At 45.7% G+C, this 12827-nt stretch overlaps 1 protein-coding gene across 2 annotated transcripts in view; it reads left to right on the top strand.

Annotated features, from left to right (window-relative positions):
* STON2 (stonin 2) overlaps window positions 1-12827 on the top strand; it is a 166183-nt gene that overhangs the window by 36551 nt on the left and 116805 nt on the right. For both annotated transcript variants that reach the window (XM_038751709.1, XM_038751718.1), the window contains 2 exons: window positions 2070-2342; window positions 11152-11349. In XM_038751709.1, coding sequence (XP_038607637.1) covers window positions 2070-2342; window positions 11152-11349 — 471 coding nt within the window. The remainder of the gene's footprint in view (window positions 1-2069; window positions 2343-11151; window positions 11350-12827) is intronic.

The following is a 12827-nucleotide window of genomic DNA, read 5'->3' on the forward strand; positions in this document are numbered from 1 at the left end:
AGATTGTGAGTTTATAAATGTGTCTACCAACTCTGTTATAGTGTACTCTCCCAAGTGCTTAGTGTAGTGCTCTGCACACAGTAAACACTCATTAAATACGATTTACTGACAGACTGACTAAGCGCTCAATAAATACCATTGTTTGGTTCTTTTTCTGTTGTTGAGCTGAATGGGGTCCTTAGGGAATACGGGCATGTTCAGGGAGTGGATTCCTCAGTGCTGGATAGACCCCAGGAAGTGTTTAAGCCATTTGTGTGATGGGGAGAGGAATCCGTGTTGGTTTAGATCAATGGGGAAAATGGATCCCCCCACCCCTGTCCCCAAGCAGTGCTGCAGGTAATGGCTTGCCTGAGCCGGCTGCCTCAGGGTGCCTTCCTCTCATCACAGTCCTGGGGAAGCTGAGTCCTGTTCCAAACAAATAGTTGGTAGATTGAAGGGGGAGTCTGAACAGAATCAGTGACCTGTGTAAAGAGTGAGCACTTTACTCTCCCTTGAAGGGTAGGATCAGCCTTGAATTTGCAAGTCAGTCAGCCCCAAAGGTTCTTATTCCTCCCTGTAGGTTTAATGGAGTCATTTCTCTAATGCGAAAACTGTTGCCCAGAGGCTTTCATTCATTCATTCATTCATTCATTCATTCATTCATTCATTCATTCATTCAATCGTATTTATTGAGCGCTTACTGTGTGCAGAACACTGTACTAAGCGCTTGGGAAGTACACGTTGGCAACATATAGAAACGGTCCCTACCCAACAGTGGGCTCACAGTCTAAAAGGGGGAGACAGAGAACAAAACAAAACATATTAACAGAATAAAATAAATAGAATAAATATGTACAAGTAAAATAAATAGAGTAATAAATATGTACAAACATATATACATATAAACAGGTGCTGTGGGGAAGGGAAGGAGGTAAGGCGGGGGGGTGGAGAGGGGGAGGATGGGGAGAGGAAGTAGGGGGCTCAGTCTGGGGAGGCCTCCTGGAGGAGGTGAGCTCTCAGTAAGGCCTTGAAGGGAGGAAGAGAGCTAGCTTGGCGGATGTGGGGAGGGAGGGCATTCCAGGCCAGTGGGATGACGTGGGCCAGGGGTCAATGGCGGCACAGGCGAGAACGAGGCACGGTGAGGAGATTAGCGGCAGAGGAGCAGAGGGTGAGGGCTGGGCTGTAGAAGGAGAGAAGGGAGTTGAGGTAGGAGGGGGCAGTAACCTTTGGACAACGGGTATTACAACCCACAACCCTCATTTGTCTGGAGGGGCCTGGAGGAGGCAGGGGGAAGGAGGGAACCATAGCCCTTTCTGTGGGGGGCATCACTCAGTCAGATTCAGTGGCACAGATACCTGTGGAGGGAATTTAAAAGGAATTGATCAAATCCAGAAATAAGATTTGGTATGATACAAGAATGATGAGGGACGTGCTTTATTTTTCGCTTAAAAATACAGTCTTTAAAATGCTGAGGTTCTGCCAGAAAATCCGGCAATCTAAAGATAAAGCAAGCACTCAAATTTCACTTACATATTTTAGATTCCAAGTGTGCTGCGAGAGGGCTGCCTGTTTAATGTAGCAGCCTTAATCGACTAAGTCTTTACTCTGTGGGTAAAGTTATAACCCGATCTCTTCATTAATGTCATGTGTGCATGTAAAACCATTCCCTCACATCATTGGTGGAGGAAAATTCCATTAACAGAGAGAACTTGAGTAAAAAGCTCTGCTCTTATTGCCCAAGTCCCCTCTCTGCACTAGCAAAACAGTCATGAACAGGGGGCTGTGCTGAAATCTCAGCATGGCCTAGCGGATAAAGCGTGGGCCTGTGAGTCTGAAGGACTTGGGTTCTAACCCTGGCTCTACCACTTGCCTGCTGTGTGACCTTGGACAAGTCATTTCACTTCTTTGTGCCTTGGTTACCTCATTGGTTAAAAGGGGATTAAGATTGTGAGCCCCCAGTGTGACATAGACTGTGTCTGACCTGATTAGGTTGTGTCTACCCCCATGCTTAGTACAGTACCTGGCACATAGTAAGCGCTTAACAAATACCATAAAAAAAACCAAACTCGGATGTTTTTTGTCTGTTTCAGGGGGCCCTGAAGAGCTCCTCGCCAGGCGGTCATCTTCCTCAGACAGGTCAGAGAGCTCCTCTGGGGAAGTCCGAGCTGGGGATGGAGAGTCTCCAGACACTTCGCATTCAGAGCAGGACGCTACTCTGGAGAAGTTGCCCTTGGTCTCCAGGACGACTTCGCCTCTCGAAAACCCCGTGCAGTCCCAGCCTGGCTTGGCCTCAGCCATTAGCACTTGGGTCCAGTTTGAAGATGAATCATGGACCAGCACTCTTTCAACTCACCAAGAAGCAGGTGGGGCTGGCTGGCAGTTTGAGGAATAATAATAATAATAATGATAATAAGAACAGCAACAACTGGAGGCCAGTTGTTCTTCAGGACTGTTCATAAGGAGGCTTTTGGAGAGTGAAAGGGAATGTTGAGAGAGAGCCTGACTAATGTTTGCACTAATTAAAATGCCGGAAGCCTGTCCCCAAACAAAGGGGACCCTTAAGGCTTTGTGGTGTTTCAATTGCTCAGTGAGGGCAGGGGGAGGGCAATTCATGGAGTTCCCCCCTCAGCATCCCATATCCCCAACATTTGGGGTTTTTTATATTGCACACCAGAGCCTTATAATAATAACAATAATATAATATAATAATATTATACTATAATATAATAATAATATGATTATTATTATATTTGTTAAGCTTGTACTTTGTGCCAAGCACTGTGGTAAGTGCTGGGATAGGTACAAAGTAATCAGATCAAACACAGTCCCTGTCCCACATGACTCACAGTTTAAGAGGGAGGGAAAATAGGTATTTTATGTCCATTTTACAGAGGTGGAAACTCAGGTTCACAGATGTTCAGTACCTTACCAATCAATCTGCGCATCAGGCAGAAACTCCTCTGCCGCTAATCTCCTCACCGTGCCTCGTTCTCGCCTGTCCCACCATCGACCCCCGGCCCACGTCATCCCCCGGGCCTGGAATGCCCTCCCTCTGCCCATCCGCCAAGCTAGCTCTCTTCCTCCCTTCAAGGCCCTACTGAGAGCTCACCTCCTCCAGGAGGCCTTCCCAGACTGAGCCCCTTCCTTCCTCTCCCCCCTTGTCCCCCTCTCCATCCCCCCCATCTTACCTCCTTCCCTTCCCCACATCACCTGTATATATGTATATATGTTTGTACATATTTATTACTCTATTTATTTATTTATTTTACTTGTACATATTTATTCTATTTATTTTATTTTGTTAGTATGTTTGGTTTTGTTCTCTGTCTCCCCCTTTTAGACTGTGAGCCCACTGTTGTGTAGGGACTGTCTGTATATGTTGCCAACTTGTACTTCCCAAGTGCTTAGTACAGTGCTCTGCACACAGTAAGCGCTCAATAAATATGATTGATTGATTGATTGATTACCCCAGGTCATACAGCAGACAAGTGACAGAGATGAGTCCAGAACCAGGGTGTCCTGATTCCCAGTTTTGTGCTCTTTCCACTAGGCCTTGCTGCCTTCAAGTAGCATAAAAACTGCTAATTTTGGTTTGGTCCTTAACCCTGTGCCGAATCAGATCCAAAAAAGGTAATTTCTGTTAGAAAATGACTTGAGAGATGTGCCTGGCCCTGGGCAAACAAGCCCTTATCACTGGTGAGTAGTCATTCAGTGAAAGAGATGTTTTTTCTCATTGATCAGAATAGCAAAGATTAAGAGATCCATAATTGCAGTTGAAGGTGTAGCAAGTTATAAGCAGCAGCAAATAGAGAAGTGAAAGATCCTAGGAAAGGACCACTGAGCTGGGTGAGGCAGAGTGGGCTAATACAGGCTTAGGGAGGCTAAGAGCATCAGAACTGCTATGTAGGCCAGAATACTTCATTGGGCAGGATCCTGGTAAACTGATTGTCTTCTCAAGTTAAAGAAGGCCTGTTCCTTACCTGATTGACATTTGGGGATCAAACTGTGGTGTTTTTGGGTGTGTGGGGTGTGTGTGTGTGTACATATGTACGTACACCCCAGAAAATCTGCGGTACAGATTATGTGAGTATCCATCCCTTGGTCGACCACTGGTCCAAACCGAGCATAGTTCACAGGCAGGTACACCTTTCAATCAGTAAATCATCTTTATTGAGCTCTTACTGTGTGCAGAGCACTCTACTAAGTACTTGGGAATGCACAATATAACAGAATTGGTAGACGTATTCCCTGCCCACAGTGAGTTTACAGGCTAAAGAGGGAGACAGACATTAACATAAATATATAAATTATGGATATGTACATAAGTGCTGTGGGTTGAGGGAGGGTGAATAAAGGGAGCAAATCCAAGTGCAGGGATGACACAGAAGGTAGTGGGGGAAGAGAAAATGAGGGCTTAGATAGGGAAGATCTCTTGGATGAGATGTGCCTTCAATAAAGGTTTTGAAGGTGAAGAGAGTGATTGTCAGATATGAAGAGGGAAGGCATTCCAAGTCAGAGGCAGGATGAGGACTAGAGGTCAGCAGCAGGATAGATGAGATCAAGATACATTGAGTAGGCTGGTATTAGAGGAGCGAAGTGTGTGGGCTGGGTTGTAGTAGGAGAGCAGCAAGGTAAGGTAGGAGTGGACAAGATGATTGAGTGTTTTAAAGCTGATGGTAAGGTATTTCTGTTTTATGTGGAAGGGCAACCACAGGAGGTTGGCATCTGTGATCATTTTCTTGGGCTCCGTCAGAAGCAGCTAGGGCAGTTGTCAGTGCTAAGGAGAGGATAATAATAATGTTTTTTGCATGCATATGTTAAGCCCTTACTATGTTCCATGCACCCTGCTAAACAATGGGGTAGATATAATGTGATCAGATCATACACTGTTCTTGTCTCACATGGGACTCACAGTGTAAAGGGAAAGGGAGAATAGGTATTTAATCCCCTTTGTACAGATGAAGAAAACTGAGGCACAGAAAAATGAAGTGACTTGCCCAGGGTCATCCAGTCAGCCAGTGCAGCTCTGCTGACTCCAAGTTCTGCACTCATTCCGTTAGACCAGGCTTTTGTGCCTATAGCCGCTGAGGACATTTGAGCCCTAGGCAAGTGGTCATTTGAGTCTGGAATGCAGTTCTACAGGATATGCATAATGAAGGACACAAAAATTCTTTCATTTCTGGAATCTCAGCTCCACAGCACAGGCATATATTGAGCTCCCCCTTGGTTTTAGGGGTTGCCCTTCAACCCCCTGGATGGGGGCCTCCCTACTATCACTGGTAAAACTTATTTTTGGAGGCTAGAGAAAGGCAGGCTTGTTTCGGGGAGGACCCTGAGTCAGCAGATAATGACCTGGACCATTCAGTGGAGCAGAGGTGATAGCTGAGAGGTCTGAACAGCAAAAACACTGGACAAACATCAGCTCTTCTTACCAGACCGGAAGTGCTAGGCCCCAGTACACTCTGAATGAGCCCCAATACATGCTGAATGACAAGGTAGAAGAAGGGAATTTCTGTGCCAATTGTTTAACGAATTGAGAAACAGTGTGGCCAAGTGGATAGAGGGCAGGCCCGGGAGTCAGAAGGACCTGCTCTGTGACCTTGGACAATTCGCTTCACTTCTCTGTGCCTCAGTTTCATCATCAGTAAAATGGGGATTAAGACTGCAAGCCCCACATGGGGCAGGGACTGCGTCCAGCCTGATTAGCTTGTATGTACCCCAGCATTTAGTACAGGGTCTGCCACATAGTAAGCACGTAACGAATATAAAAAAAAAATAATTTTCCCCCTTTGGTGGGAGGTTTTGTTTTTAGGGGCCCCTTGAATTACCTTCCTATTGCCACTGAATGTGTTTAGTTTCCCTGCAAGATTCATTTCAGACTAGGATATGGACACTCTTTGCCCAAAGTTCCTAGCAGCCTAGAATCTCTATAAACACAACCAGGTCCTGAAACTGTTTGGGATGTTTAAATGAAACTCATTTATTTATGGGGCTATTGCTATTTTAAGCATAACATGAAGCTTGTTGACTCTGAGTTTAGCCTACAAACTAGGGAAGCTGGTACATGCTGTTACCCCTGCCTTTGCCAGTTAGCTGGGCTTCTCTGACGACTTTCACTTGGTTCTTTAAAATACTACTGTAAAACTTGAAACTGGGGCTGTTAGCCAAGTTTTTGTTTATGGCGAGAAGAGCTCTTTTATTTGGCTTCAAGACGCATCTACCCTCTTCCTAGTTTTCCCTTTATTCCAGAGTTGTGGTACTTTTCAAGTACTTTCTTTGTACTTGAAAAGCACTGCTCTAAGCACTGGATAAAGGATAATCAGGTCCCACAAAGGACTCACCAAGCAGGTAGGAGGGAGAACAGGTATTGAACCCCCATTTTGCAGATGAGGGAACTGAATCACAGAGAAGTTAAGTGACTTGTCCAAGGTCACACAGCTGGTGAGTGGCAGCGCTGGGATTAGAACCCAGATCTTCTGACTCTCAGGCCCGTGCTTTTTCCATTAGGATATACTGCTTCCAGAGGATTGAAGAAGCTGCTTCCAAGTCCCATTTTATAATTCCTGGAGACTTTCACACAGCTAAAGTGATCCAGGGAAATGAGAGACTTCTAAGGGTTAAGCAGCCAGTCCTGGGACTTCCAAGATAAGACTTTACCCCTTCTGGAAGGAGAGCAGCACCAATTTGCCCAGAGGAGAGGGGATAGCCTGTGATTATTTGTTCAGCTCATGGGCAGAGTGTAGTTTGCTAAGTTTGGCAGCAGTAAGAACAGTGGAACTTGTTAAGTATTTACTTAACAAGTATTTACTATGTGTCCAGTCCTGTGCTAAGTGCTGGGATAGTTACAGTACAGTCAGGTGAAATGCAGTCCCTCTCACTCATGGGGCTCACAGTCTGAAAGGAAGAGCAGACATTTAACCCCCATTTTATAGGTGAGGAGACTGAGGCACACAGAGAGTTTAGGTGACTTGGCCAAGGTCATACAACAGGCAAGTGGAGGACTTGGGACTCAGATCTGGGTGGATGTTCTGACTACCAGTCCCATATTCTCTCCTGTAGGCCAGGCTCTCTTGACTTACTGGAGAGAAGCGTGGCCTAGTAGAAATAGTCCAGGCCTGGGAATAGGAGGACTTGTGTTCTAATCCCAGCTCCACCACTTGTCTTCTGTGTGACCAGGGACAAGTCATTTAACTTCCCTATGCCTCAGTTTCCTTAATTGTAAACTTAACTCCTATTTAGGCAGTGAGCCGCATATGGAACATGGACTATGTCTGTCCTTCTTAACTGGTTCCTACCTCAATACTTAGAGCACTTGATACAGTAACCTCTTAAGAAATACCATAAAAAAGAGCGGTCACTGTTTCTTGTGGTACTCAAAGTAGCAATTAAGCTTGAGTGAAACCTAAAGTTGGAATCTCTAGATGATTCTGTCATCTCTTATCTTCATTCATTAGCTCCTTTGATATAACTTAAGCATTTGTTGAGTGCCTACTTTATGCCAAGTACTGTTGTAGCACTGACAATGGGTACAAGGATGAATATATCTGTAATTCTGTTTATTTATTTTGATGCTGTTGATGCCTGTCTACTTGTTTCGTTTTATTGTCTGTCTTCCCCCTTCTAGACTGTGAGCCCGTTGTTGGGTAGGGATTGTCTCTTCTGTTGCCAAATTGTACTTTCCAAGCACTTAGTACAGTGCTCTGCACACAGTAAGTGCTCAATAAATACGATTGAATGAATAATTCAGACAGGCTTCCTGGGCCACAGGGGGCTCACAACCTCAAACAAGAAAGGGAAAGGTGAGGAGAAACATACAAGGAAAGACATACCCACTGTTCAGTCACAGCTCATGTTCTCAATCGATCAGTTATAATAGTAATGATGGCATTTATTAAGTGCTTACTATGTGCAAAGCACTGTTCTAAGCACTGGGGAGGTTACAGGGAAATCAGGTTGTCCCACGGGGGGCTTACAGTCTTAATCCCCATTTTACAGATGAGGGAACTGAGGCCCAGAGAAGTGAAGTGACTTGCCCAAGGTCACACAGCTGACAATTGGCAGAGCTGGGATTTGAACCCATGACCTCTGACTCCAAAGTCTGAGTTCTTTCCACTGAGCCATGCTGTTTCTCTAAAGTTATATTTATTGAGCGCTTACTGCATGCAGAGCACTGTTTTAACCACTTGGGAGAGTACAATACAATTATAGAGTTAATAGATTTGTTCCCTACCCCCAAGGAGCTTAGAGTTTTGGCGAGAGTGCTAGGTATTTTCTGCCAGCATGAGCTTACCTAGGTAGAGCACCATGCAGTGGCAGAAGAAACAGTTAGTGTCTGCGTGAGCCTAGGAGTAGTAGTATTTATTAAGCAGTTACTGTATGCAGAGCACTGTGCTAAGCACTGAAAGCGAATACAGAGGTTGGAATTATACATGATCCATGTCGCTCGGGGGGCCTAGTTGTAAGAAAGTGTGTCAGATACTCTTTTTTTTTGGTATTTGTTAGGTGCTTACTAGGTGCCAGGCACTGCACCAAGTACTGGGGGTACATACAAGCTCATCAGGTTGGACACAATCCATGTCCCACCTGGGGCTCACAGTTTTAGTTCCCCTTTTACAGATGAGGGAACTGAGGCTCTTTGAGAACTACAGTGTGAGTTTTCCTAAATTCAGGATTCTAAAAGAACACAGCCCCTGTGTTGTAAGTGAGCCAGGTGTTGCCATTACCTTAACAGTGACAACAATAGCAAGAGCTACAGCTTATTACAGTGAAATCAACAGTTTTCAGGCCCTGATAGAGCCTCCCCCACGTTCTGATAGTTGGAGCAGGTGGACTGCAGCTCAACTTCCCTTTGTTCTCCTCCTGCTGCATACAGCTTCTCATGGCAGTGTCAGGTGGGAAGGGTGATCTGTCAGACCTCAGTTCCAAAGGAGGAGAAGGAGCCCGAGGTCCTGTGTGGCTGCTGCTCAGATTCTGCCTGCCCCACTCCTCCAGGACATAATTGCATTTGGTGGCAAAAACACACAACGTTTGTTCCCGACTCTTGTAACCTAAAATATACGTAAACTTCCAACTAAAAGAGAAAAAATGCTGATTGACATGCATAACAGGTGGTCTCTGAGAGATCAAGATTGCTCTGCAAGCCTTTAGAGGAGGGGAGGAGAGGCAGGAAGGAACATACCCAGCTTAATAGGGTTTGTAGATTCACATGTTAGGGCACCTGTGGCTCAAAAGATGATCTTCCTCCCACCAAGGCTGTGAGCCCCTTATGTGACAGGGACTGTGACTAATCTAATTGTAATGTATCCACCTCGGCAATTACTATAGTACTTGGCACATAGTGAATGCCTACCAAATCCCCCAATTTAGTGCTGCTATAGATGATGCTTTATTTCAGTGCTATAATTCTATTTATTCTGATGGTATTGACACCTGTCTACTTGTTTTGTTTTGTTGTCTGTCTCCCCCTTCTAGACTATGAGCCCGTTGTTGGGTAGGTACTGTCTCTATATGTTGCTGATTTGTACTTCCCAAGCACTTAGTACAGTACTCTGCACACAGTAAGTGCTCAATAAATGCGATTGAATAAATGAATTTCAACAGTATTATCATCAATTGTACTGTTTATTGAGTGCCTACTGAATGCAAAGCAATGTACTAAGCACTTAGGAGAGCACAAAAGAACAAAGCACGTCTCTTCCCCCCAGGAACTTATAATTGAATGTAATAACTCTGTCTGTTGTACATTTGTGTCTGTGTTTGTTCTGAATCTGTTTCCTTGGTAACCCACAGCACCTAGTTCCATAGGTGCACTACAGATACTGTTAGTAATTGAGAAGACGGTTGCTCACAGTCTGCTCAGGCAACAAGGAAGATACCCAGCGTGACTTAATGGAGAGAGCACGGGGCTGGGGAATCAGGAGATCTGGCTTCTTGTCCCAGCTCTGCTACTAGTTTACTGTGGGACACTGGGACAGCCACATAACCTGCTTGGGTCTCAGTTTCCTCATCTTTTCTCTTTCCCACTTCTCATTATTATTAGTATCAGTAACAATAATAATAAATAGTGGTATTTAAGGGTTTACTATGTGCCAAGCACTGTACTAAGCACTTAAGTAATTGGAAGCTAATTTAGGTCCCACATGGGGCTCCCAGTCTTGAAGCAGGAGGGAGAACAGGTATTGGATCCTCATTTTGTAGAAGAGGGAACTGAAGGAATTAGACCTGGTCCCTGTCCCTTGGAGGGCTCCTAATCGAAGACTAGAAGTGGGAAGAAGGGCCTGGAGACAGTTATGAGGAATAATGCAACATTAAAATCCAGCATAGACAAGTAAACAAAATAAAAACCAAATCTCTCAGGTGCTGTGCCTAGAGGAGCAGAATCTGAGGCTTCTCATGGCTCAAAGTCCAAAGCCCACCCATAGCCGCAGCAGTAACCACCAGTCTTCCCAGGGTTTGGTGGAAGCCTTGTGCTGTAGGTACCATTTTCCTTGTGGAGTGGTGGAAGGCAGGACGGGATGGACTGTACTTAGCGGTGTGGAGAAGAGCCAGGGCTGGTATTTGTTTAGTGCTTTCTAAGTGCTAGGCACTGTATTAAGTGCTGGGGTAGATACAAGCTAATCAAATTGGACACACTTCATGTCCCACCTAGGGCTTATTTTAAAGATGAGGTACCTGAGGCACAGAGAAGTGAAGTGACTTGCCCAAGATCAGCACACAGGTGATGGAGCCGGGTTTAAAGCCACGAGCCCAAGTGGGACTGGGACTGTTTCCAACCACATTATCTTGTATCTACTCCAGCGAATAGGTCAGTGCAGGGCACATAGTAAGTGCTTAGCAAATACCATAAGAAAACAAAATGCAGGTTCTCTGACTTCCAGTGCTCTTTCTACTAGGCCACACTGCTTCTCCTTGGTGGAGATGGGAGAAGGCAGCAGTTACCATGGATGCTTTTCTTAGCCATGGTGGAGGGGTAATAAGCGCTTAATAAATATCGTTGATTGATTCTCTGAGTGGAAGAGGGTGAGCCTGAGTGGGTTCTCTCAGGATCATTGTGAGACCTCAGCAAGAGGCGTCATAGGGAAAGGGACAGATTAATTACCCATCGCTATGAGCCAAGACAATCATCCAGCCTCCATAATGAAGTGTTCTCCTCTTTGTTTCCTTTTGATCCAGCCCCCCTGCTGACCACGCCCTGTTGGACCTGTCCCACCTTTGAATCCTTAGGGCGATGTCCCGAGGCCTCAGAAAGCAGCTGGACCACCCACTCGGAAGACACCGGGAGCCCAAGCATCGGCCCTTCATCCACAGATATGCGGTCTACCATCGCTGAGGAGCACACCAGTGGTGGGGCCTCGGGGACCGACACTCCTGGTAAGACCAGACTCCAGCCCTTGACTGCCTGGGAATGCGAGATCCATTCCAGCAGAAATCCCCTTTGCCAACTTGGGGAATCCGGGAACTCTGCTGGGACAGAGCCATCTGGGAAGAGGACTAGAATCCGCTTCTTTGGGAGGTCGTAGTGGGGGAATAAGATGAAAGCCACTAGCCTAGGAGAGTAGGTTGGCGAATAATTTGGAGGAAAACAGTAGCTGTGTGACAGATTCCATTCTGCTCTTGCTTTTTCTGCTTGTATCACTGAACCGTTCGCAGCCAATACTGGGCTGCATCCCTCAACCTCACCACCTCCCACACATCTCCTCTATATGCTAAGCCTCTGTTGGCCCAGGGAGGAGTTTAGTGCAGTGAAGAGGTAAGCAGGATGTGGAAGGGAATGAGAATCTGGATCAGCAACTTTAGTAGCAACAATGGTGATATTTGTTAAGCACTTACTATATGCCAGGGACTGTACTAAGTGCTGGGGTGAATTACAAGCAAATCAAGTTGGATATAGTCCCTGTCCCACAAGGGGCTCAGAGTCTCAATCCTCATTTTACAGATGAGGTAACTGAGACCCAGAGAAGTGAAGTAACTTGCCCAAGGTCACTTGTCAGTAGATAAGTGGAATAGCTGGGTTTAGGTTTATGTCTCCAAATCTCTTCCCTGCCCACCTTTCCATAACTTGCTCTGAGATGATTGTTTAGGGCTTCTCTTTGGCATTCGTTAGTGAAGTTCTGGATCCAATTGTGAGTGACTCTTCCTTGGGTAAATATGTTCTTATTAATAGAGTTGTTTCATTTAGTGGATTACTTAACACCTCCAAAGCCATTCTCCCAGACGGTTTTTCAGGGTTTCAGTTAAGGGTCTATTTTGTTCTGATGCTGTTTTTCTGTGCTCCTGAGAATGTGAAGCTGAGACAGAGGGAGGATCTGGAGCTCACCTAGAGCTCTCAGTGACCACATGTCCTGATGTCCGCTTTCTTTGGAAAAGACGGAATCTCCGTGAAGTCGCAAAGGTCTGGGGATCAGCCCTTGGGGGATTCTCGGCTGGGTTGAGATCTGTTGGATGTTCAGTGTTTGCATAGTTGTCAGAGATTCCAATTTTGCCTGCTAATACTCACTGTTAACCCATCCTCCCAGGACCAGTCCTTTGTGGCCAGGATCACTCAGGGGATCACTACTGCTATCGGTATCATTCATCAATCTGTGGTATTTACTGAGTGCTTACTGTGAACCGAGCACTGTACTAGGCACTTGGGAGAGAATAATCTGTTAGCTGTAGGACATCATCATCAAATTGCCAGAAGAAATGGGGCTGTGAGTTTGGGGGAGGCTATGGAAGTGAGGGGAGGAAGTAAAATGATCCAGGTAGAGTGAAATCCCAAGGTGCATCTGTGAGAGGAAGTGGTGTCAGTCCAGCCCAACCATCCTTAGGCCCCACCATTGCTGGCATGGTCCTGATTAACACCTCTG

This window comes from Tachyglossus aculeatus, chromosome 1, assembly GCF_015852505.1.
Source record: "Tachyglossus aculeatus isolate mTacAcu1 chromosome 1, mTacAcu1.pri, whole genome shotgun sequence".
NCBI classification, from domain to species: domain Eukaryota; kingdom Metazoa; phylum Chordata; class Mammalia; order Monotremata; family Tachyglossidae; genus Tachyglossus; species Tachyglossus aculeatus.